The 23,769-nt window shown below is 41.3% G+C and overlaps 6 protein-coding genes across 6 annotated transcripts; 1 reads left to right on the top strand and 5 right to left on the bottom strand.

Annotated features, from left to right (window-relative positions):
* Positions 1–5,007: 5,007 nt before the first annotated feature.
* Positions 5,008–7,448, bottom strand: LOC128304829 (potassium/sodium hyperpolarization-activated cyclic nucleotide-gated channel 1-like). The gene is made up of 8 exons (XM_053042066.1): positions 7,316–7,448; positions 6,817–7,237; positions 6,554–6,746; positions 6,196–6,496; positions 5,931–6,125; positions 5,724–5,863; positions 5,521–5,664; positions 5,008–5,438 (listed from the first exon to the last, which is right to left on the bottom strand). The coding sequence occupies exons 1-8, from the start codon at positions 7,446–7,448 to the stop codon at positions 5,223–5,225; spliced, it is 1,743 nt and encodes a 580-aa protein (XP_052898026.1). The 3' UTR covers positions 5,008–5,222.
* Positions 7,449–8,525: 1,077 nt separating this feature from the next.
* Positions 8,526–10,580, top strand: LOC128305305 (gustatory and odorant receptor 22). The gene is made up of 5 exons (XM_053042687.1): positions 8,526–9,274; positions 9,415–9,560; positions 9,681–9,877; positions 10,129–10,290; positions 10,431–10,580. Exons 1-5 carry the CDS (start codon positions 8,526–8,528, stop codon positions 10,578–10,580), a joined length of 1,404 nt encoding a protein of 467 aa, XP_052898647.1.
* An 89-nt stretch (positions 10,581–10,669) lies between these two features.
* On the bottom strand, positions 10,670–13,880 carry LOC128305306 (40S ribosomal protein S11). The gene is made up of 4 exons (XM_053042688.1): positions 13,840–13,880; positions 13,250–13,369; positions 12,830–13,035; positions 10,670–10,900 (listed from the first exon to the last, which is right to left on the bottom strand). Exons 1-4 carry the CDS (start codon positions 13,849–13,851, stop codon positions 10,777–10,779), a joined length of 462 nt encoding a protein of 153 aa, XP_052898648.1. The 5' UTR covers positions 13,852–13,880; the 3' UTR covers positions 10,670–10,776.
* Positions 13,881–14,531: 651 nt separating this feature from the next.
* Positions 14,532–15,872, bottom strand: LOC128302819 (thioredoxin-related transmembrane protein 2 homolog). Its single transcript, XM_053039668.1, has one exon. The coding sequence runs from the start codon at positions 15,755–15,757 to the stop codon at positions 14,933–14,935; it is 825 nt and encodes a 274-aa protein (XP_052895628.1). The 5' UTR covers positions 15,758–15,872; the 3' UTR covers positions 14,532–14,932.
* A 141-nt stretch (positions 15,873–16,013) lies between these two features.
* LOC128302821 (uncharacterized) lies at positions 16,014–16,752 on the bottom strand. Its single transcript, XM_053039670.1, has 3 exons — positions 16,616–16,752; positions 16,516–16,552; positions 16,014–16,436 (listed from the first exon to the last, which is right to left on the bottom strand). Exons 1-3 carry the CDS (start codon positions 16,668–16,670, stop codon positions 16,106–16,108), a joined length of 423 nt encoding a protein of 140 aa, XP_052895630.1. The 5' UTR covers positions 16,671–16,752; the 3' UTR covers positions 16,014–16,105.
* Positions 16,753–17,108: 356 nt separating this feature from the next.
* On the bottom strand, positions 17,109–17,805 carry LOC128304312 (peptidyl-prolyl cis-trans isomerase-like 3). The gene is made up of 3 exons (XM_053041484.1): positions 17,749–17,805; positions 17,326–17,681; positions 17,109–17,242 (listed from the first exon to the last, which is right to left on the bottom strand). Exons 1-3 carry the CDS (start codon positions 17,749–17,751, stop codon positions 17,116–17,118), a joined length of 486 nt encoding a protein of 161 aa, XP_052897444.1. The 5' UTR covers positions 17,752–17,805; the 3' UTR covers positions 17,109–17,115.
* Positions 17,806–23,769: the final 5,964 nt, after the last annotated feature.

Genomic DNA, 23,769 nt, shown 5'->3' with positions numbered 1-23,769 from the left:
CTGCACACCAAGGACCCATAATCCCGGCAGCATCGGGAGCAACAGCAGCAGTACAAGCACCAGCAGGCAGAAAGGCTTCAATCGGCTTTGCCCATGCCAACCGGGGCACACAGCTTTAGCGGGTGCGAACCGGTGGCCACGAAGCGATAATTTAATTGAAAGCAGATTTCATTCCGTAAGCGATTACGGAATGACCGGTCCATCTGCCGGGCGGGAAAACGGTGGGATAAATGAAATATCACACCCATATTAGCAACCGCATATAATTGAAATCGAATCACAGCTGGAACAGAAAATCCTCCGTACGGGGCTGCATTTCATAGTGGTGCAAAAACAAATAGTGGTTTTATTGTGAAAATGGTCAAAAGTAATGGCCGTTGATGATGGTTCACTAATGACACTCCATCGCCATGCGTGAATTATTTAAGGTTTAAATTTTCCACCAGCGGCCATTTACGATGAGACAATTAAAGTGTGTTTATCCTGCCACAAAGCGCATTGCTGCTTAATCACGTTTTGTGTGTGCAAATGAAATTTAAAACTTACCTAAGTACCATCGTTTTTGTTTTGCCGGTCCTCCTCGCGGGTTAGAATGTAGTTCTGGGGTACAGAAATGTTTCTCGCTATCGAAAATGTGTCAATAATTTCACATTCACCTGCTGTTGATTCTATTTTACTTGCTCGGCAAACAAAAAACGCCTTTCGTTTAAAATTAATTTTCACCACTGTCATCCAATCGAGCGAATTGCAATCGGTGGGTAAGCACGATGGCACTGCGACTGGGGACTGGGGAGGGGAAAATTTAACGCTGGAAAGTTTTCCACTATGGCACACAATTCACTTTTTTCCCGAATGACACTTCTACTCTTGCGTCCATTGAAGGACCATCGCCGCTGGGCACATATCGACGAGCCACTTCGGAATATATTAAATTTTCTCGATCACTTCACTTGTTTGGTTCTTTGCACTGTGACGGTAAATAAAAACAGCCAAGTTGATTATTTTACCAATGCACGATACTCGAACGGATAAATTGGAACGAAATTAAATTCGCTGCTAGTTTGAACGTGCGGGAAGGAGGAAGGGGAGGGGGGAGGGTGGTTCACAAAATACTTGAGAAAACTTTTTTCATTACACTTTTCTTAAATTGTTTCTCACTTTCGCGACTGCCAAATTAGATTAAATTAGCCTTCGGTACATAAAACTAATTTCATGGTATTCGAAACAAGATTGACATATTAGGTGGTAATGTAAAGCTCGGATGTAAATGGAAAATGTTTCAACGTTTGTAAAGGAAATTTCGTCAAACTTCTTGTAGCAAATTTAATCAGTTATCAACAAAAAACTCATTATGCTATGGCAACGGATGAAGATTGTAATAATATATTCCAAATCGAAATAATGCTCATACACAATTTATATATGTTGCTTGACAACCATATAAACTTATAACGTTAAGAAAACGTATGTTATTAAACGAAATTATTTTCGTGATGATCTAAGGGAATGATCAAGAAAGGTTGTGATTGACTAAGCATCACATTAATTACCAGATTGATCAGATTATTTTAAGCATTATCAGATTAGCATGTTTATTTGTGTTTATGTCTGCATGTACATTTGTTTTACCTATTATGTGTATTATATGTTTTCAGAACCACACTCATCAGAGGGTGTTGATGGTAGATGACTGTAATATTTTCAACAATATTAAAAAAGGAACAAGAAAAAAAACCTTGAAAGAGATTTAATGAGAATGTGACTCGCACGCGTAAAGTGGCCCTTGTTGAGGTTTTCTATTGGAACTCGGTTTCCTAACAGGGGGCTCTGACGGTATAACTCCGTTCTTCTCAATCCCATGCAGGGGTAAGAGGTACCAATGAGTACCTCTAATACCTACCAATCTGTCTTATAAATGTTATTAATTTGCAATGGTTACTACCTTGTCAGAATCATGTTTGACAACATACGAAAAAAATAACTTCCCAGTCAGTACCCCCCTTTCAATACCTTCGGAATCTCTTTGGTTTGGTTGAGGATTTGTTTATCTTCTGCTGTAGATATATTTTCCTTGACATCAGTAACTTCGAAAGTTCTTCTGGGGATGTTATTATAAGTTCTTTTATGTAATTGTATACTATTAAACCTTTTAAACACTTAACCAACCACTTCACAAATTAACTTGAGGCATTGCAGTGACCAACACCTCAATATTTCATTTCAGGCCAAAGTATCTTCAATGCTACATTTTTGGCTTTAAGCTTCAAAAACAAAACAGTTGCAGAAACCCTAATGCTCGTTAGGCTTCATTTTTCTCGTTGAAAGGAAGTATTCTTGTAGCACTTAGATATGCAAACAATTTGTTAAAAGGTGCACTCGTTATGAGGGTGAAGTTGACTGTATTAAACTTTACGACCATTATTACCAATATTTCCATTATAATGCTTATGCTGATAGATTCTAACGCCTCGCGATTGAATTACGCGATAAAAATCAAACATTCGTGCTGCATTCCTTGCTGCCAACCAGGAACTGCTAAAAACTCCCGACACACCTTTTTTCTATGCGTGATTGGTTTAACTACCGATTCTAGCGCAGATGGCCTAGATTCTCACCGGCCCATTTATGCTCCCAAATCATCCATCCATACCTGTCGCTACTGCTGACGCTATTCGCTGATTGTCATGTGCTTGCTCGCCCTGGGGATAATAGGCCCCGGCATGACTGTGCCCGGCAGCTGCAGCACAACCGTACGAACCATCCGATGCATGTCTAGCCGAGATTCATGGGTGATTATGATAGCTCTAACTAGCGTAATATGCTCTATTTTGGTAAAGCTCAATGATGCGTTACCAATAAACCAAACTAAACACCCGCGCTGGATGGTGCCTTTGGGACACTCGCGCGCAACCACAACAATGGCCCGATGGATGCTGCCGAAGAGCTGGCTGCAAAAACGTTAAAAAAAGCCCCCCACAGAACCAGTAGCATCGTAAAATATAACAAACAGTAACGATTGACAATCGATCCCAATCGGCCAACAGTGCGCGCAAAGGGGGCGTTGGCGAACTCGCGACGAACACAAGTTAGCAACCCACCGGTTACAATATATTCACCAAATTAATTGACTGTGATTAATTGTGGCCACGCGAAGAGCTATTTAGTTATGGGAAGTGAGCACTGCCTGGTTCGCATTCCCCCGGCCGGCTGTTGATGTCCAAGGTGCCCATCGTTCAGAAGCCACGACACAGTAACATCAGCAACAACAACAGATATAAAACACCAAAACCATATGCTACATAAACAAAAATTCGCCATTCAGTCACGCACGCGGTTTACTCGCTAGAACTTTGGCGATTTCGGTTTTACTACGCTTATCGAACACAAAACGAACCCGCGGGGCCGTGTTTGGATTGGTAATATTGTACCGATTCGAAACATAAAAGAAGTCAACAATATGCACAGCACATAGACAAACCATGAAATTCGCTTATCTTTACGCGGTTATTATTGCAAACATTCGCTGTTTTACGACACTTCACATGTTATTTTGTGAATTCATTGATTATTCACTGTTCACCGGTTACTTCCTGAACGGTTCAGTCATGCACACTTGAAATTGAAAATTCCTTGGGTGGAAATCACAGGACGCCATGGAGGAACAGTAACACACCGGTCAGTACGTACAGAAACATCAGTGCAGTGTTGTCAATAGATGACATCATTTGCTGCCGCGATCAACTCAACTCCCAAAACTACGCAAAGAAAGTGATGAACGGATAGCTACAGCGCTGCCATCGCACGCTACACTGCACGCTGCGAGATTTCAAACATAACTAAACGCCATCAGCCGCAGCATGGTCTTACGGAGCGGAAAACTTCCCGCCCGCTTTGAATTTATGCTGTGCACCGTTCGTACGGCAGAAGACCGGCCGGAACCAGCTGATGTATGTATGGTTATGTAGTGTGGCGTAAACTTGCCGCATCGCGCGGGTTATCGCAGTGACGAGGCAACATCACTGTACGGTCGCACAAAACTGCCAAATATTGTTTTGAACTTGAAACTTTTTCTTGGTAACTATAAAATATTCTGATGCGTTCTTTTCTTAACGAAATAAATAGTCCTTACTTTTCTGCGTTTTACTAAAATCTCGTCCATCGGTAACGCTAGCAACATGGCGTGTTTAATTCATGTGTATTTAAAGCGCTAATACAAAGATGTGTTTATAAAAAATAATAAACAACATTGTTTTGAATACATCAATAATGAAATTAATGAATGTAATGCAAAAATATCTACCTTAAAATTAAAGACTCTAAAGCCGTTGTCAGCTTTCTCTACAATCTCCAACTTATTCTTCCCCATGCCTAAACAATCAGTCCTCCATGCCATAGACTATGCTTAGCCGAGGTTTCAACTTGAGCTTATTTAAATTAAAACTATTTAACCAAATAACTAAAGATTATGTCTAATCATAAACGATAAAAACAATCGAAAATGTAAGGAGAAAATGGCTTGCGTTTATTGTTCATAAATCAACACAAACATTGTTGATAACGCGGCAAAAGACATAATTGGAAATATAAATAAAATAATCGATAAAAATTTTAAATCGAAGTTCAATCAATATTCTGAATAGTACGTTCTATTGGTATATAAAAAATATGAAGTCCAGAAAACTACAGCAAATAACTTTGAGTACGTTAAACTACAATACGAGCTCGATGGATTATGGATAGCAGTACGGACACATGACACAAGACCACTCGCAAGATCAATCCAACTTTTGTCGGATTGTTTCTTCATTCTGGAAATTGTGAACCTTTGCAATGATAAAGATTACGTGGTTTCATAAAGGTTTATGGCATATTAATTCGATTTCTTTGATCATTACTTAAGACCATAACAATACAAGTAGGGTAATTTTGTCATTTTTAAGCGATTTTAAATATATTAAAATCAACTGATATCCAGGCAGCTATATAATTGACTTATTTTTTGGTACTCAAACACGAATCCTCAATTAGGCTTCAGTAGGAGGTTCCTTTCTTATTCGTAAACTGGTTCAATTTTCTTGCATGCCTGCACTACCAGAGGTGTCAAAAACATTATCGATTTTACACATCAAGCGTGGCTACACCTGAAGGTAAATTAAGAGGTAATGCTCTCGGAACAGTACAATCCTTAAAACGGTACCTTTTTGGGGCTGCTCTGCTGTGGATCATATCCGCATCTTGATCTCATTTTGACTCATTCCCATCTTTAGCAGATAGTTCTTGTGCTGCTCTTCGAACACTAAAGTTATCTGCATGCGTTTATTGGCCATTTCCTGCAGGCGTCGATGTACAACATGATCGGCGGGAAACAACGTTTTAAACGCTATTCGCTCAACCACGTACACTTGCGTGAACTCTACCGCAACCACACTGACAATGCGCTTCATGACGAACGGAGAAATCCCAGAAGCAATTATTTATTGTCGGCAAACACCTGCTAAATATCGGTCTGAGCGTACTTACCTTTTTACGAGTGAACATCGACACTTCGCCAAAGTTATCGCCATCGGACAAATGACAAATTTCTTTGCGACTATGAGTATAAACCGCCACCATGCCGACAATTATGAAGTACATCTTGTCCCCGAAAGATCCCGCTTTGATTATCTGCAGGAAAGAAAGGAGCCTAGAATATATTTCCAATGAAAGCGCGTATCGGATTTTACCAGATCATCCTGGAGGTATATCTCTTTGGTCATTCTTTCCATTAGCGGAAGCAGGATATCGATTGGAATTCCGTCGAATATTTTCACCGTTTTCAAAAAGTTAGCTGCACTGTAGTCTGTGATTCGCGTTTTAAGAGTACCTGCCAAACATGAAAGCAATAAGTGGCTGGATATGTTTTTTCAGTTTGAAGTCTGTATGGACATTACCGGACAAGCTTTCCATTATGATGTCCTCTTGGAAGAAACAATTCTCATACCGTTTGGCATAGTAGAACAAGAGCCGTTGTTTCATGTCGGCTGTGTGAAGCTGTTTCGTACGAACATACGTTTGAAGCTGATTCGTTACCTCAGCATACTTTCTATCCATGGAGCTCATTATCTCGACCAAGTTGATTATTTGAACTGCGGGCATATTTTGTTCAAATATAAAAACTTTCTGAATGAATCTCAAAGAACCTCCGCACGTACTTACGGAAGATGAAAAGCTTGAACATATATCCGATCACAATGCAAGCCGTACTGAATGCCTTTGATCGAGCATCCTTGGGAATGTCGCGATCAATGAAGCTGTATGCAAACATGAACCACGACACCGAATAGAGACACACCACATACTGATTGAACGCTTCCATGTACGACAAACCTTCCTCGGTCACTTTGGCATCCCATTCGAATATGACAATTTTGTACATGCAGATGCACCAATGCACTATCAACACAGACGTCAGAACAATCCGAAGAATGTAATACTTCAGCAGATCGATTTTGTAACGCTGAAACGGAAAAAAGTGTCTCAGTGGTGCTGCAGTTTACATTTGAACGCTAAGTACCTCAAAAACATTTTCCAAATACCCCCAAATATGTCTCAGGGAAATTATCTTCAACATGAGCGTGCCGTGGATAATGTCCATTGGCATAGTGTCAGGTACGGAGTGCTTAGAGTTTTCATAGTACACTCCTACTAAAAGCGTCGATGGAAAAAAGACTAGTATGTCGACAATCATATCACTCTTAAGATAATTTCTGCAATTACATGAAAAAACGGTTCAATAACTGCGCAAATTGGGAAACAATAATACAATGATTTACTCACAGCAGTATCTTTCCGTGGTGCAAGACGACTTCTCGCTTCGATCGATCTTCCTGGTAGCCCGTACAAGCTCGAACCGCAAAGTCGAAGGTACCCATGAAGTTTAGGATCATCGAAATCACGTAGGCTCTGCTTCCAACTCGCACCAGGGTGGTGAAGCAGAAGAAAAAGGGAAATAGCGCGGCTATGGCGTAATAGTACACGATCAACCACATATCCCAGTAGAATCGGAACTGGCTGAATGGATGAATGACGTACCAGTACTCGCTGCGTACTTGGCGTGCCAGCTCGCGTCGATAGAGGTAGTGCGAACGGAAATGCAACGCGGAGCTCGGATGATGTCTATCTATCAGAAATAGGCGGCGTAACCGATAGGCTAAGCTCTTCCGATCGGCGATGCGTTCTGTTAGCACGTGATCGTCATCTGAAATTGGCAAGCATGTGGTAGGAATTTTATTTCACTAATACGTATTTACAAACTAGTATAAACAGGCAAAGTTACCTTCTAGTTGATGTTCCGACACGTCGAACGCGGTGGAGTCGCAACGCTGGGATATTTGCTGTTCCATGGAGATGTGTTCCGGAAAGATGTAAGCAGACACCCTGCTGTACCTGCAGAAGTTCCGTTGTTGCATATTAGCTGCCCATTAACTTGCTAGTGTATCAAAACCGTTGCGAATTAGTTTCATAGCATTACTTTCCTATGATGACTTGTTTCAACACAGACATCTTCAATTTTCACCATGGTTACCCATGGTTTTTGGAAACTTCCCTGAATGACTTAGGAAAAGGAGGATATTTTTCAAATCTCAAGTTTTGCTCCTTTCTTAACCAATCTTAGACAACTTTAGCAAACACTGCTGTAAAAATTCAGCATCACAAGCATCTCACTTCTTTGTCCAACGTAATCTGATTTAACCGATCGTTTTTAATCAGCTTTTCTTGCCCAACGGGAACACTAAGCTGCAGTAGAAAAGCCGCTGTTAATAAACTCAAAGCAAAATAAACGCACTAAAAACGATGGACAGACCTTCATTGCTTTACGCTAGTTTCAACCGCTTGATCCATCGCGGCAACAAACTAAATTGCAATGACACCAAGTACCTCCGAGTAGCGGCGGTCATTAGAACTGCATAGGTTTCTGGCAACAAAGACGTACTCCAGTTCAACACGCTTCTCCCCCATCATGATGCATTATGTATCGAAAGCAAACAGAAAAACATCGATCGTAATAATATTTTAATTACAGTTCCGGCGCTACCATCAACTACTATAAAAACATCGATGTCGCCTCGCCGCAGTTTATTGTTTCTGGCCGTTCATTGCAAAACCTTCTGTTTTCCTGGGTCAGTCAACACAGCGCACCGTACCCGGGTCATCTAGGTCAGCATGAACTATTTTTCCCGACTGCGCACATATCTCTCCCAAGATTGAAAACGTTAATCTGTGAGGCTGAAGAACAGCAACCAGGCAACAAATCGACCTCAAAATCTTATCTTGCACTGTGCCGGGTGAGGAAATTCAAGTCTCAAACAGTCCGGGATCCGTTCACAGTGCGGTGCAGGAAAGCAACGGGTTTCACACTCGCGCCAACGTACATAATTTGTTTTAAGATAAAAAGTGAAAACTACGCCACATTAAGCATACACTTACGGGGGAGGGTTGAGAGTTTCATCATCGACCGACCGCGGTGCGATACCAACGACTTCATCATGATTCACTCTCAATTGGAAGATTCACAGTATGAAATACGCCATCAGGTGCTGAATCCGAACCAGCGTCAGCAGCTGGAGGACAGACGACGGATCAAGGAGCAATTGAATCAGCTCGAGCAGGATAACGAATCCCCAACGCACATGTACCGGCGCAAGTTGAAGGTAGCGACCGATGTTGACCTGCTCGACAAGCACGATTCGTTCTACCACACCACCAAAAGCTTGCTGGTGTTGTTCCAGATCATGGGTGTGATGCCGATTATGCGCAGCCCGAAGGGCGTCGATATGCCCCGCACTACCTTCACCTGGTGTTCCAGGGCATTCCTATGGGCGTACCTTATCTACGCCTGTGAAACGGTCGTCGTGCTGGTGGTGGCGCGGGAACGCATCAACAAGTTCATCTTTACCAGCGACAAACGGTTCGATGAGGTGATCTACAACATAATCTTCATGTCGATTATGGTGCCGCACTTTCTGCTACCGGTTGCCTCCTGGCGCAATGGTTCTGAGGTGGCCAAGTTCAAGAACATGTGGACCGACTTTCAGTACAAATATCTTATCGTCACCGGGAAGCCGATAGTTTTTCCGAAGCTGTATCCAATCACGTGGGCTCTCTGCATCGTGTCGTGGTCGTTGAGTTTGGTAATCATCCTGTCGCAGTATTACCTGCAGCCTGACTTTCAGTTTAGTCACACCTTTGCCTACTACCATATCATTGCCATGCTCAACGGGTTCTGCAGTCTTTGGTAAGAAGCATCTTTCTCTTTTGAAATGTTCTCCACAATCAACGTCACGTTGAATGATTAACAGCTTTCTCTTGGTCAAAAACGGCACTTATTTTACGACCGGACACGGTCATATACAATTATGATTCAAATTCCAACAGGTTTGTCAATTGCACCGCATTCGGTACCGCTAGCAAGGCCTTCGCTAAAGAGCTAACAGACGTACTGGCGACTGAACGACCAGCAGCAAAATTGACCGAATATCGTCACCTGTGGGTGGACTTGAGTCACATGATGCAACAATTAGGTACGTACGCATACGCGGATCTACACATTCCGCCCATTGCTGGATTGGAAAGGCAAGCACAGAACTGACCTATTCATTCGTATTCCCCATCAATGGTGCCATGCTACGGTTGTCCCGCAGGTAAAGCCTACTCCAACATGTACGGTATCTACTGTTTAGTCATATTCTTTACTACCATTATTGCCACTTACGGTTCGCTGAGCGAAATTATCGAGCACGGTGCCACATATAAGGAAGTGGGTTTATTTGTCATTGTTTTCTATTGCATGAGCCTGCTGTTCATCATTTGCAACGAGGCCCATCACGCATCCAAAAGGGTATGTATGTGTGGTGTGCGTATTTTAAGGGCTTTTTGCCCACATACGGAATATTGTCGGGCGGGTCCTCGGGGCACGAAGACGCATGCAATTCGTGTCGAACAAGGTTAAACCATGGGGCTGGTACATTTTTGGTTTGGTTTGGTTTGGTTTGCATTACCCGCAACGAAGATACGTAATTACTGTAACATAATGTACCTTTTACCTTCATGCACAGAGCTCAATTCCTAAAGCTGCATCTCCATTTACAGGTTGGACTGAACTTTCAGGAACGATTGTTGAATGTTAATTTGACGGCAGTCGACAAGGCTACGCAAAAGGAAGTGGAAATGTTTCTTGTCGCCATCGATAAAAATCCTCCCACGATGAATCTTGATGGATATGCCAACATTAACCGAGGGCTGATCACATCGGTAAGAACCTATTGGCAAAGCAATTGCAATCGAGACAAGGGTAGCAACTTTGTTGTCCTTCACAAAGCTGCACATTTAAAATGACTATCAACGATGCTAAAAAGATTAATTTGCTATTATGATTTTTTTTTCTTTCGCAGAACATTTCCTTTATGGCTACATATTTGGTCGTTTTAATGCAGTTCAAATTAACCTTACTACGACAAAGCGCTAAAAACGCTTTCATTTCTTCACTAAAATCTAACTTGTCCAGAATTCGCAGTCTCGATGTAGACAAACATAACACCTAGATGAAGCCATTATTCTAATCGCACCAAACAATTTGTCGCTATTGTTGTAATGCATAAGCAAATAATCAATAGAGAACACACCACAAAACTGCATACGATTTTAGTTGGTTTTCATCCTTTATTCCTTCACTCCAAATCATCTATCCATTCCTTGACGATGAGGCGAATGAAATACCACACGCCAACAGCATTAACCTTAGAATTTGCTGAACTTCTTCTTGGATCCGGCCATTTTGCTGACCTTCAGCACGTTGAAGCGCACGGTTTTGGAGAGTGGCCGACATTCACCAACGGTCACGATATCTCCAGCTTCGACATCACTGTAAGAATGGAAAAGAAATTAAAACAATTATTAGCACCTCTGCGATCAAGTATAATCTATTTGAAATATCAAAAGGACATTTATTGCAATAATTAAAAAAAAGGCATAACAATGTTGAAACTTCAAATAAAAGGAAACCACGCAAACAGGTGAAATAAAAAGATGTAATAAGATCGTTAATTTCATCAGTAAATTTTCCGTGGAATTATAGTCATTCAAAATATTAAATCAATTCTTTCACTACTACTTGTTTGGATCTAGAATTATATCGAATATTAACGAAATAACAAATTAATAACTGTCGGCAACTTTTGTTTGTTTCGTTACAACGGCCACAAGACCCGTTCGACATATTTTTCTCACGTAGCCGGATAGTCAGTCCTTCCTACCGGGATTTGGTCCAGACGGAATTTGTCCTCGATCGTGTGAAGACCGGTGCCGTTCCCTATACAAAAACCGGACCGGCAATCGGCAACTTGAACTATTTAAGCTTGCAATTCTTATTTGTGTGGGACACTAACCATTCGCTATTTTAACCCATACCGTAAATGTGTGCCTAGTTGAACTGACTCTTCAAATAAGTGTACTGTGTAATGGCCCTTTTGTTAACTTTGATAGAAATAGTTTAGTAGTTATGAAATAGGTTCAGAACATGTTGACACTGATTGTTAAGTATCCTTGACTGTCGTAGAATCCTATATCTGTCGATGGGCAATCTATTTTCTGAGTACACATAAATGTTCATACCGAACATGTTGTTTCAATGTTAGCCCTGCGCTGCCATCAAATATTCCACTTGAATTATTTCACTTGTTTATAGTTAAATATGCAATCCTTTATGTGCAGGACTCCAACCGTATCGATATTTGACCGAATGTGTTGTTGAGAAGTGCCTTCAAACGTATTGTTCGGAAACATGTTTCACATACTTCTTACTAAAAATAATCACGAAACAATAATGCTATTGTAAAATATTGTTTGGAAATGGTTATTCAAGCTGAAATTACGGGATATTTTAATTAGAATAATTACATTCCCGATGCGCCGATTCCTTCTTTTTCTGGCAAAGTTAGAATCAGTAAAATCAAAGACAATTTTGGTTTGACTCGTTTGACAGAAATTACCTATTTGACCCTTTTGATATGTTGTTCTCTTCTTGGCGTAACGACCTAGTAGGTCATGCCCATCAGTTCTGGCTTCCTAGACTTATTTTACCACTTGGACGGATAGTCTCGTCCTTTTTATTGGCCTGGATAAAAGGCTCGGATGGGATTTGAAGCTAATTGTATTGCTTGAAGACTAGCAGATAGATGATTTTTTACAAAAAAAGAATCAATATGAACGACTTTACGCTGAGAACGAAATAATTATCCATAAAGGCAACGGGAAATAATTCCGATTGCTCGCAACGGAACTACTTTCGGTCAGACAGATCCCTTAAATATAATATGAACCATTTTAAACAAAATTTATGACATGTACCAATTTGGTATATCTTAATCTGCATTTCGTAAGCATCTACGTGTGCGTCCATTATTCTTCAACTCACTCGTTAGAACTGATGAAATTCTATTAGAAAATAAGACACTATCATTGAAGTATTCATTAAGACACATGTATGTTCGATGGCATAAACGCAATAATAATAATATGATCTAATTCATCTTTTAGCTTCACCGATTTAGCACGGCTTATAATAATTTTTCACGTTGTACTGTAGCGACTTTTTGCATCGGTGGTATCACATGATAACATCGGGAATAATATGTCGCCATGTATTCACTATTGCAAGATTTAAATGGCATCAATCTATCCTAACAAGTTACGAAAGATGCGAAGTGCACTTGCGAACAACAGACTACAGACAAGAAGGTCGCACTACCAACAAGCAGTACGGCCAGCGCACAAAGTTTAACACAACACTTACCGGAAACAGGGAGACAGATGCACGCTCATGTTTCTGTGCCGCTTCTCGAAACGATCGTATTTGCGAATGAAGTGCAAATAATCACGACGAATGACGATAGTACGATGCATCTTCAATTTACGAACTACGCCGGTCAGAATACGACCACGGATGGAAACGTGTCCAGTGAAAGGGCATTTCTTGTCAATGTACGTCCCAGAGATGGCCTAAAACAAATTAAAAAGAATATTAATTTAACGTTTTTAACATACGTACATATATCACGCCATCAGCTTTACGCTTTCGGCTCAGATATCATGAATTGGGTTTAGTAAAAAGGGTTTCCTCATTTTTGTATCGGAAGACCATCGTGAAAAGGTATCATCAATGGGGGCGTCAGTTGATTCGTTATTGTCCAGCCGCAAAGGATGTGATACATACCTCTTTCGGGGTTTTGAATCCGAGACCAATGCTGCGATGCATACGCAGACCCTTCTTCTTGGTTACATTCTTGCGGTTTAGGTTGATACCCAACTGCTTTTGGAACGCGCGGATATTTTGCTGAAAGGGGAAACAAAAAGTAAGGTTAACTTTGATGCCACTTGCTTCGAGGTAAACAAGGCTGAGTTGCCGCACAGTGTTGCGTTTCAATCGCGTTGTTCAATGCACTGTCAGAAGTGATCATTATAAATTGGGTTATAATCTGACAATCTTCACTTTTGTCTCAGCAGACCGTCATGATTTTTTCATCAATTCAGTGCACATAACTCGTTGAGCGTTTCTTCCTAAAACTCACCGCAACCCGATGGCCTTACAGCCCTACATAGCACATCGGTTTGCACGTCAAACAATCCCAACACATGGACAGAGGATCCGCATTTTTACGCCGAAACTACTGCACCCCGCTCAGTTTCTTTAGTAATCTGAAACACTGCCGTTGTTGCTAAATGCGAAGCACATACAAAAACTTATCTGGCAACTATTGTTCAACGAAAATAACGCATTTCTTTGCCTTCGGCACAGAAACCTACCTGATCAGCCATCTTTACGTTGCGAAAAAGAGAGAAGGAAGACAGGAAGCGTGTCAACGAGAGTCATTTGACGTTAGGCGGCTGTCAATCTTGCGGAAATTGTAAACCATCCAAGTTCGGAACAGTTCCGATCCGGAACATAGAATCCTCTCTATTCAAATATTCTGCATTTTGCACGTTGCATTTGAGGAAAATATATATCAATTCTAATTTCTGGACGTTCTCTTTTCATCACTTTCATCTGTTTTGCGACGAACGCTATTTATTTTCATTCAATAACCTACATAAAAGTATTTTATTATGTATTATTGATCCATCCGTAGCAAAACTTCATCGAGTATCAAAACAGTCCATGGCATTCGTTTTGTTTGAATTTTTTTTAGTTATCTAGTCTTGTTTTACGTAATTGTAATTCTTATTTGTTGGTGAAATTTATCATTACTGTTTAAACCAACTCTTCTTTTATCGACTAACTATTTTTGGACTGTTTCATAAATGCTTGTAGTTTAGCGTTGCAATTGTTGTTTAGAAAACAAGCATAATTTCATTCAATTCAATTGAGTTCAACGATCACCTTAACTCCGTTTCTTGTTCCTGAGTGTTAGTTACACAAAGCTTGATAAAAAGAACCTACGCAGGATTGTTCTCCATTCAACCCCACGCCGGAAGGAAACACCATAAGAACAATACAATCTTGTTAATAACTACGACGGTAGGATTTATTTGACTATTCGCATTTTACTATCATGTTTACGGTAGCTACAACACTTAAAACAAATAAAACTCGCGTGGTTCGTGGATGTGCGATCGACGTGAAATGATATTTTAACAAATTAAAACAACTAAAGCTGCCATACACCTTGACTCGATTAGGTGTCTTCATGCTCAAGCGTAATCTACTCGACGGATAAATAATTCTTACAATAGTGTTTTACACGCGTGTGTACCTCTCTCCAGCGAACCTAATTAACTGTTGACGGTCGAATGAAGATCGCAATGTCGATAAGATAATCGCTATCAGAGCTCTGCCCCTTTGAAATGCTACTAAATGTTGGTTGCGGTATAAATGCAGTGCCCTCAAGGTTAGGCTGCATTACTCCTTCTTCTTTTCGGCTATCGATTTGATTGCCTTGATGGGGTTATCTTTACATTCTTTGTATAGATTATTCAAATCAAAGGCAGCTTTCACGTTATCGGAAGAAAAGAAGAACTTCACTAGTTTGCCCTTACTGTCCGCGTACGGCCGACGAGCGACTTCTTTACCCTGACGAAACAGGATCACGGTAGGTAATTGACGGCTGAAGGAGCTGTCGGAGACATGGTACTTTTCGCCAATCTTTGGGAACCGTCCGATGTCCAGCTTTCCAAACTTCAAGTTCGACAAGGCGTATTCATTCGATAGTTCCGAAAAAACAGGAGCAAAAGTCACACACGCAGGATTCCAAACCGTGTAGAACGTTACCAGCCAAGTAACGCGCTTGTCTTTCTCGAGCTCCTCCTGCAATCCGTTCTCGGTACGGAAGTACAGCACATTCTCCGGTCCGGTGTACGTCGGTTCTGGCAAGAGTAGAGCAACCAAGATGAAAAACACGAAGTAGATCATGCCGAGACGGATATCGTTGTAAAACCACAGGCCCAGATTTGCTATTTTCGTGTACATGAAGCTGGAGGTAAGATAGTTGATCATCGTCACACTGCCTGTTTTCCTCGTCCGGATCATGACCACAATCAGCAGAAAGAACAGGATTTCCGTTTCGCGCCCATCGAGCTCGCACTGGTCCTCTTGTTGAAACAGATTAGTCCATAAATAGTCACAGATGAACGGTGCTCGCTTTGCGACGATGAACGAAATGCTCATAAGAATGTTGATCCAATAGTAGGGTTTTAGCAGCAGCAGTAGGTCTTCTTTAAACGACATCTTTCACCTTCAATCATCTACGGGTGCCGTCGATTACGTTAACTTGGGCTGTGATTATCACTAAACGCTCGCTAATTAATGTTTCCTCCTTCGGCAGCCTTCTGCTTTTCTTGGTTATTATTGACTTGTCAAGAACTGGAACACGAAAAGACAATTGTTTTCAAAGGGATCTAAAAAAGGTTGTCACTGTCACAATGTCATGCTCAATATTCGTTCGAAAACCAAAACATAACCGTCTTCTTCATTCGAATTTTGCACGCAGCGTTGCTGTAAAAATGCATTTGATCATAATTGCAGATAAATTTCTGGTAACAAAACATGATTAAATAAACGAACACTCGCTTCTTACTATGGAACGATAGTTCCCGATAGCTCGCTGGATATTTTATCTTTAATCTCTAGTTCCACTAATGCTTTCGCCTGTTCCACAATATGCGCATTCCTTTCCATCAGAAATGATTTTTGCTCAACGTATTTGGTGATCGCTTTATCGAATGTTTCGGTTTCGGCAATGTAATTATCCACTGTTGGACCGTCAGCCAGATATCTTCGCTGCTCATCGCTCAAAATGGAAGCATCCACCTTGTGGGACGATGCACGTAACTGCTGTATCTTATGAGATTTGGTACGAAGCAAACAACTCCACTGTTTTATTTCAAGCCGGAGCTGCTTCTCATATCTGAAACCAAAATATAGATGTGATTCGTATTTGGTGGAAAGCACGACATTGTTTTGCGCCATTGATTGCATATTCTTACTTGACTAGTTCATTTGAGGTTGAGCCGGAATCACTAGCTGATGGTAAAAGAAGAACACATTAAAAATTAACCATATCTTCAAGATGCTTCCCTTTCTTACCATGATTCATGGAAAACAACGATGAGCGTCGACGAATAGACGGAATTTCTTCCATGGTTAGTTTTTAGTTTTTATTTTAAAATACGAAATTACAGCAGCTATGTGTGAAAAGCGACGCCGAACCGTGCAAAACACAAGCGTTCAGTTTTTGTTTATATTGACACAATGACAGCTGGTATTATGAAAGCGATCTAAAATATATATTAGATTCGATTCAGCCGTTCATGATGGATGTTTGAAGAATGTTTTGGAATGGAGAAAGGTTCCTAATTATTTTAAATTTCGTATACAGAGCAGAGGACATATGGCCTTAGCAGCCGGCGCATGAACCTTTAGAGGTAGTGGAATTAATCCGCAACCACGGAGTAACAAGGGAAGGCCCAGGAAGCTGAATTCCAGTATGGTACCGTGGCGTTACCTCGACGAAACCAAATAAGAAACTAGAAGTATAGAACTAATAATTATCGGTGATGATTGAATAAACGAAACGCGCTTTTAATCTATCCAGCCAACGGATTCGCATGTATTGTGACACTGTTAATTTTTTTCTCTGCCAAAGGTCGATAAGTTTTGGGATTCACGGTAAGTTTCTCCAGCTCATCCAATGCCTCAAACCCGTCAATGACCCTGGAATGTTGTTATACATCGTTGATTAGTACGTATTTCGTACACTGCAGCCAGAGAAATGCTACCAGCTCTCAGTTACTTACTTGGCGAATAGCGTATACTTCAGATCCAGGGCAGGTTGAGCGGCATACGTAAAGAAAAATTGACTTCCATTTGTGTTAGGTCCACTGTTCGCCATCGATACCATGCCGCGCTCGTTATGTTTTAGATTTTCTTTAAATTCGTCTTCGTACTTCCGTTTCCAGATTGACTGACCTCCCTTTCCTGTGCCTGTAGGATCGCCGGTTTGAACGATGAATCCTTTGATATTTCTATGAAATAGATTCCCATTATAGTAATCGCCCGCACACAGAGCTAGGAAGTTTTCACAAGTCTTTGGACAATCGTCACAAAACAACTCAATCTTTATGTCCCCGACATCAGTGTGTAATGTTACGCTCTGAAAATAAAACAACAATTTGAATTAGCGCCTGCGAATTTGCTTTGATTAATCCTTTACGATTTACCATTTTGCAGACTTTACCGGTGTAGCAAATTCACAGTCTGGAACAATTCTGTTTGTTTACATTTCATCTGACACCTAGGCATCCAAAAGATTCCGAACATGTAGCTATGTTTACACCACTACAAATATTGAACATTTATTCCTGTACCTACAGTGCATACAATTTTTTACCGCCAGATATTAAAAGATTCGTATTGTTCCTTGTTTTTAAGAAATTTTATGAAACTGTTATGGTCATTGGAACCTTCACAAATGATTTAAAGCCATGGTGTGAACATGTATTATGTATTATGTATTACCCTTATAGCTAATTAAGCTATTAATAAGCGATAGCCGATCTTTCATATGAGATCGTTTATGTACTATTGTATCGTACTATTTGAGATAAGTTCTTTTAATTATCATCTCCAAATGGTATGATGCTGAAGATGTATTCAAATAGTATCTATTCAAAGTTAGTCAGTCCTGCGTAAGGAGGATTGGTACGGCTGGGATTCTCGACCGATCCTGTCGTGTGAAGGCCATGACCAATACACCACAGGGCAGCCTCAATCAGGTTTTTCCAATCAGGGTTTCCCGTTCAAGAAATAGAATACATGAACAGATTTAAGTAAAAGGGCATATAAGGGTACACGGGGCGGCCAGATGGTGTATTGGTAGCGCAGCCGGTCTGCACAAGACAGGACCATGGAAAATTTCATTTGGACCACCAAACCTCCGTACGAAGCACTGACTATCCTACGGGTAAACAAAGTAAAAAAAAACTAGAAATGGTAGGCTTAAACATCCTGAGGATGTCGTGCCGATAAAGTAGAAGGAGTTTGAGTACACTGCATACTTCTCTTGCGTAGCGGTGTAACCGGGCCGATATAGCTAATCCAATAGATACAAATGTTTATATAACCAAGGATATATAAAATCCAAGGATATTTTCGATCAATTTAGTACCTTTTTAATTAGATTTTGTGCTATAAATTAACTCTGTTGCTAAATTTCCAAAAATCGCACAATCGGCACAAATTTTTTGGGGCCCCCAACACGGCGAGGCCCTAGGCGACCGCCTACTCCGCCTACCGTTTGATCCGCCGCTGAGCAGATGATTAGAAGATCCATAATAATGATCGACAGAATAAGCTTATCTGTTGTAATGCACTGATTTTATTTTACACTCTCGTAAATCAATAATTTCACTAGCAGAAATTACAATGGTTGCACCAAACGGAAAAGATTAAACGGAAGAACGGAAGAACGGAAGAACGGACGAACGGAAGAACGGAAGGCGGAAGATGTTCTCTCAACGACGATCGAATAAAGAATGTATTTCTGCATGACAGTTGCGCAGCAAGCTGTCATGCCCAATTAACGGATTTACATTTTGACGTTTAGCGATCAGAACAATGATATACGACCGGTCATGATCCTACAGGACATTACAGCTCGGCTGTCCTGACCTAGAATTGACCTCAATTCCGACTACTACAGAAGTTCTCCTATGTTTCAGCACTGATAGCCCATTTCCTCAACTTGTCCGCTTCTAAAACGCCATCATATGCCATCTGCGTATTCTGACATCCTTCGACATCCCTAACAACGTACCTGTCGTGGGGAAGAACTTTATGAATTACGTAAGGGCCGCGGAACCTTTTGTTAAGCTTTTTGCTAACATTAGCCGTGTCTGTATATCGAATGGCAACTAACTCTCCTTCCTTAAAATTAGGGGCTGGTCTAGTCTTTCCTGCAACGTATCGTTCATTTCTGTCTTGTGACGCTCTAATATTTGTTTGTGCCTCGGAACGGAGATGACTGATATCCTTTCCTCCATCTTCTATCTTAGACTCAAGGAATTCGCGTAACTCATCTACAACCTCACCCCGCTGCTCGGTTCCGAAGAGAAGAACAGATGGAAGAAAATTCGTAGAACTGTGGACAGTATTATTAAGAGCATACTCGGCAGTGCGTAAGTGCAAGTTCCAATCGGAATGATCGGCGAGATCAGATAATTTACTTAATATGGGACGAATCACGCGATTAACACGTTCGACCTGACCATTAGCTTGAGGAGAAGCTGTAGCGTTTAATATATGAGAAATATTGTGAGATTCAAGGAACTCCTTAAAAAGGGTTGATGTAAAACAGGTCGCACGGTCGCTTATAATGCGCCTTGGCCTACTATAATAAGACATATATTGATTAAGAATATCGCATACCTCGTGAGTATTAGTGGTCGCAGTAGCGTACAGTTTTGTAAATTTGGTGAAAGCATCTATAACAACCAGAAGATATTTCTTACGGGAACCGGTATTAGGTAATGGACCTAAATGATCAATATGCAGGGTGTCAAACGGCAAGGGTACTTTCGGAATACTGAATAGATTTCGAGCGTTGACTCGAGGTGGTGCTGAATAAAGGATGCATTTGATGCAATTTTTAATGAAAGTCTCAATTCGGGTTTTCATCTGAGGAAACCAGTAATGTCGGCGAATAGAATCAAAGGTCTTAACAGTGGCCAAATGGCCAATCTTTTCGTGGTTATGTCGAATAACATTATCCACCATCTCAAAGGGTACATATAATTGAAGAGGATTGACAGAAGATTGATGATATACTAAACCGTCTTGTAAGATAAATCCTTCAACGGAACCAGTTTCAAGTCTACGCTTCAGGGATTCAATAGAAGGGTCTCGAGATTGTGCAATCTGTAGTTGGAAATCCAGATCTAACTCACTGATAGCACCGATGGCTTCGGTTCGGCTCAAGGCGTCGACATGAGCCATGGAAGTTCCAGAACGATAATGAATAGAATAATCATAGTTTTCTAAGAATAGGGACCATCGAGCAATTTTTGCAGAGCCATTACGATTCTTTAAGGTTTCAACCAATGAGTTACAATCCGTAAAGATCTTGAGCGGAAGTCCATGGACATAGGTGTGAAATCTTTTAAGTGCGTAAATTACTGAAAGCGTTTCTAGCTCGTAGCTATGCAACTTTGCTTCCTCTTTCGAAGTAGTTTTCGAGAAATAGGCAATCGGATGAAGTTTATTATCGTCTTGCTTTTGTAACAGAACTGCTCCAAACCCAAATGAACTTGCATCACAGTGAAGCTCGGTTTCCCTTTTTGGGTCAAAAATGGCGAGGACGGGAGATTGAATTAGCCTCTCACGAAGAGCCTCAAAAGCCTCACGGCAATTAGCATCAAAGTTAAAGGTAGCATCCTTCTGAAGGAGTTTGGTTAGTGGTTTAGCTATGCAAGAAAATGATGGAACAAAACGTCGGAAGTAAGAGAATAATCCCAAGCATCGTCTAAGTTGTTTTGTATTTAAAGGCATCGGGTAGTTTCGTAGAGCACTAATATGCCTGTCGCTTGGTCGGATACCGGAAGCATTTGCCTTGTATCCTAAATAATCTAACTCTTCATGTGCAAACTTGCACTTATCAATGCGAAGTTCAAGACCAGACTCCTTGATCCTTTGTAGAACAGCTTCTAAAGTTTTTAAATGAGACGGAAGGTCAACGGAAGCGATGATAATATCATCCAAATAGACGACTATTTTCTCTTCAGCAATAAATTCACGAAGGATCGAATTAATAAAGCGTTGAAATTCAGACGGAGCATTCTTAAGTCCAAAAGGCATTTTCGTATATTCATATTGGCCATCGGGAGTAACAAAAGAGGTGTAGGGAATGGAAGATTCATCCATTTGCACTTGATGAAATCCACTTCTCAAATCTAACAGACTGAAAAACTTCTTATTACAAAGGTGTTCCAAACAGGTTTCAATCAATGGAAGGGGGTAGTTGTCTCTTACCGTAATCTTATTGATTGGTCGATAGTCCACGCACATACGTATCTCTCCACTCTTCTTCCGAACGAGCACCAGGGCGGAGGCATAAGGAGAATTACTTGGTCTTATGATCTGCTCATCTAATAATTTGGAAACTATTTCCCTAACTTGGTTTCGTTCCGCATAGGAGAGTCTACGAGGTTTAGTGAAAATGGGAGTCTGGTGAGTGAGATTAATCTTCATTTTATAATCTATCAGCTTAGTGCGCTGAATAGAATCGTTCAGGTAATTTTCTTTTACAATTGCTAAGACAATAGCAGCGTCCTTTGAACGTAATGAGGGACCAATGTCAAGTTCGAGCTCTGTTTCATAAACATCAATATTAGAAAGTTCAGTGGCTGCTACGCTTAACGCATCCTGGTTTGGTAATATAATTTCATTTCGAGGTGACTTCATGAAAGGGGTGGAATTCTTAAGGTACGTAAGGTAAATATTAAACGACGGAAGTAAATCCCTACCTATAATAATTGGCCAGGCCATTGATTTTTCGGGTAAAATAATAAAGGAATGATTGAGAATCACTTCTCTGAATTTAATGCGACATATAACCTGACCACGGGTATAAAGATGAGAATTCCCAAGGCCACGATATCTGGAAGGCGTCAGTGCAGCTAGAAGTCCTACTGGCACTATTGATTCATTAATAAAGCTTACTGCGCTACCTGTATCAATTAAAGATTGGATTCCCTGAACTATCACAACCGGCTTTCCTAATTTTAGAAAAGAAATACTCACTTCTTGCAATTCGTCCAATGCCAAGACTTCAGGATCATTTACCGAAATATGGCTGGTCGCTTCCGGATAGGCAGCAGCATTTGCAGCAGTCTTAGGACAATTTTTGTGGGTGTGTCCCATCTGGAAACACTTGAAGCAAGCCCCTGGTGGTCGGTTGGGACGAGTGCAATTATTTTTGTGATGTCCAAACTCCGAACAGTTATAACATCGGTTAATGTTGGATGTTATACCTCGGCTGTTCAAAACAGGAGCTTTTTCCGGAACAGAAGGTGAGGTTGGTTTAAAGATAATTCGAGATCGGAGCGTTTCGAACTTCTTCAACGTCGGCTTTAAATCTTCTACATTTGTTGCTATGAACCGCATTCCGGCAGTGAGAGATGGGTTACCCAGACCGTCGAGAATGATGTCGACCAATTCGGGTTCCGGAACAGGAGCACGACTGGCGATACGTTGCATATCCAGCACGTAACGCAAAGCAGTTTCCTTTGTAGAGAGACGACGGGATCGTAACTGTCGAAGTACGGTTTCAACAGAAGGCGGTACGCTTAAAGTGGAGATAAGTTCCTCCTTTAACTGTTCCACAGTAGAGGCACGAGAGGATTGGGCAACAATAGCCGCAGATCCTTTTAGCAGCCGGCGAGTGTGGACGAATTTATCCGCCTCCTTGACTCGATGCAGCGAAAAAGTGTATTCCAAGTCGTCCAGCCATTGTAGGATGCATCTCTCATCATCGCCCGTAAAGGGTTCGATGGTTTTATCCAGCTTCAAGTCAGCAACCGGTGGTGAATCACAGCCCGTCTGGAGTTCCAGTGCCTGGATCTTGCGACGCAATTCCAGTAATTGGATTCGTTGCTGAAGTTGCCGAATTTCGTCATCGGGAGCAATAGAGGGATCACTTTTGGCCATGGGATCATTTCCATTATGTGTTGCGGCAGCAAGAATGGAAGAAAGGCACGTTGCAGACGCGCCGGTCTGAGCGTCCAAAATGGCGTCATCGCGCTTTGTGAGCGTAACAATGGAAGCGTCCAAAATGGCGGACGAGCGCGTGGTATCAGCGTCGGCAACAGGTTTTTCGACGGATGCTTCCGCGTCCCCCAACGAAGAGGTATTAATGCCCATTACCTCGGAAAACAGCTTCCGAATTTGGGTGATGGTGACGGAAGGAGGAACCACAATCCCCGCGTTCGACAGGACGCAAAGCATTTCGTCACGAGTAGGCATGATGATAATGATGATGAAGCCAAGGCGGCACGGTGCGGAGGCACGAGGGGTATCCCACTTCTGAGATGTAATGCACTGATTTTATTTTACACTCTCGTAAATCAATAATTTCACTAGCAGAAATTACAATGGTTGCACCAAACGGAAAAGATTAAACGGAAGAACGGAAGAACGGAAGAACGGACGAACGGAAGAACGGAAGGCGGAAGATGTTCTCTCAACGA

This window comes from Anopheles moucheti, chromosome 3 (assembly GCF_943734755.1).
Source record: "Anopheles moucheti chromosome 3, idAnoMoucSN_F20_07, whole genome shotgun sequence".
Classification (NCBI taxonomy): Eukaryota; Metazoa; Arthropoda; class Insecta; order Diptera; family Culicidae; genus Anopheles; species Anopheles moucheti.
This window is presented reverse-complemented; position numbering and strand designations above follow the sequence as displayed.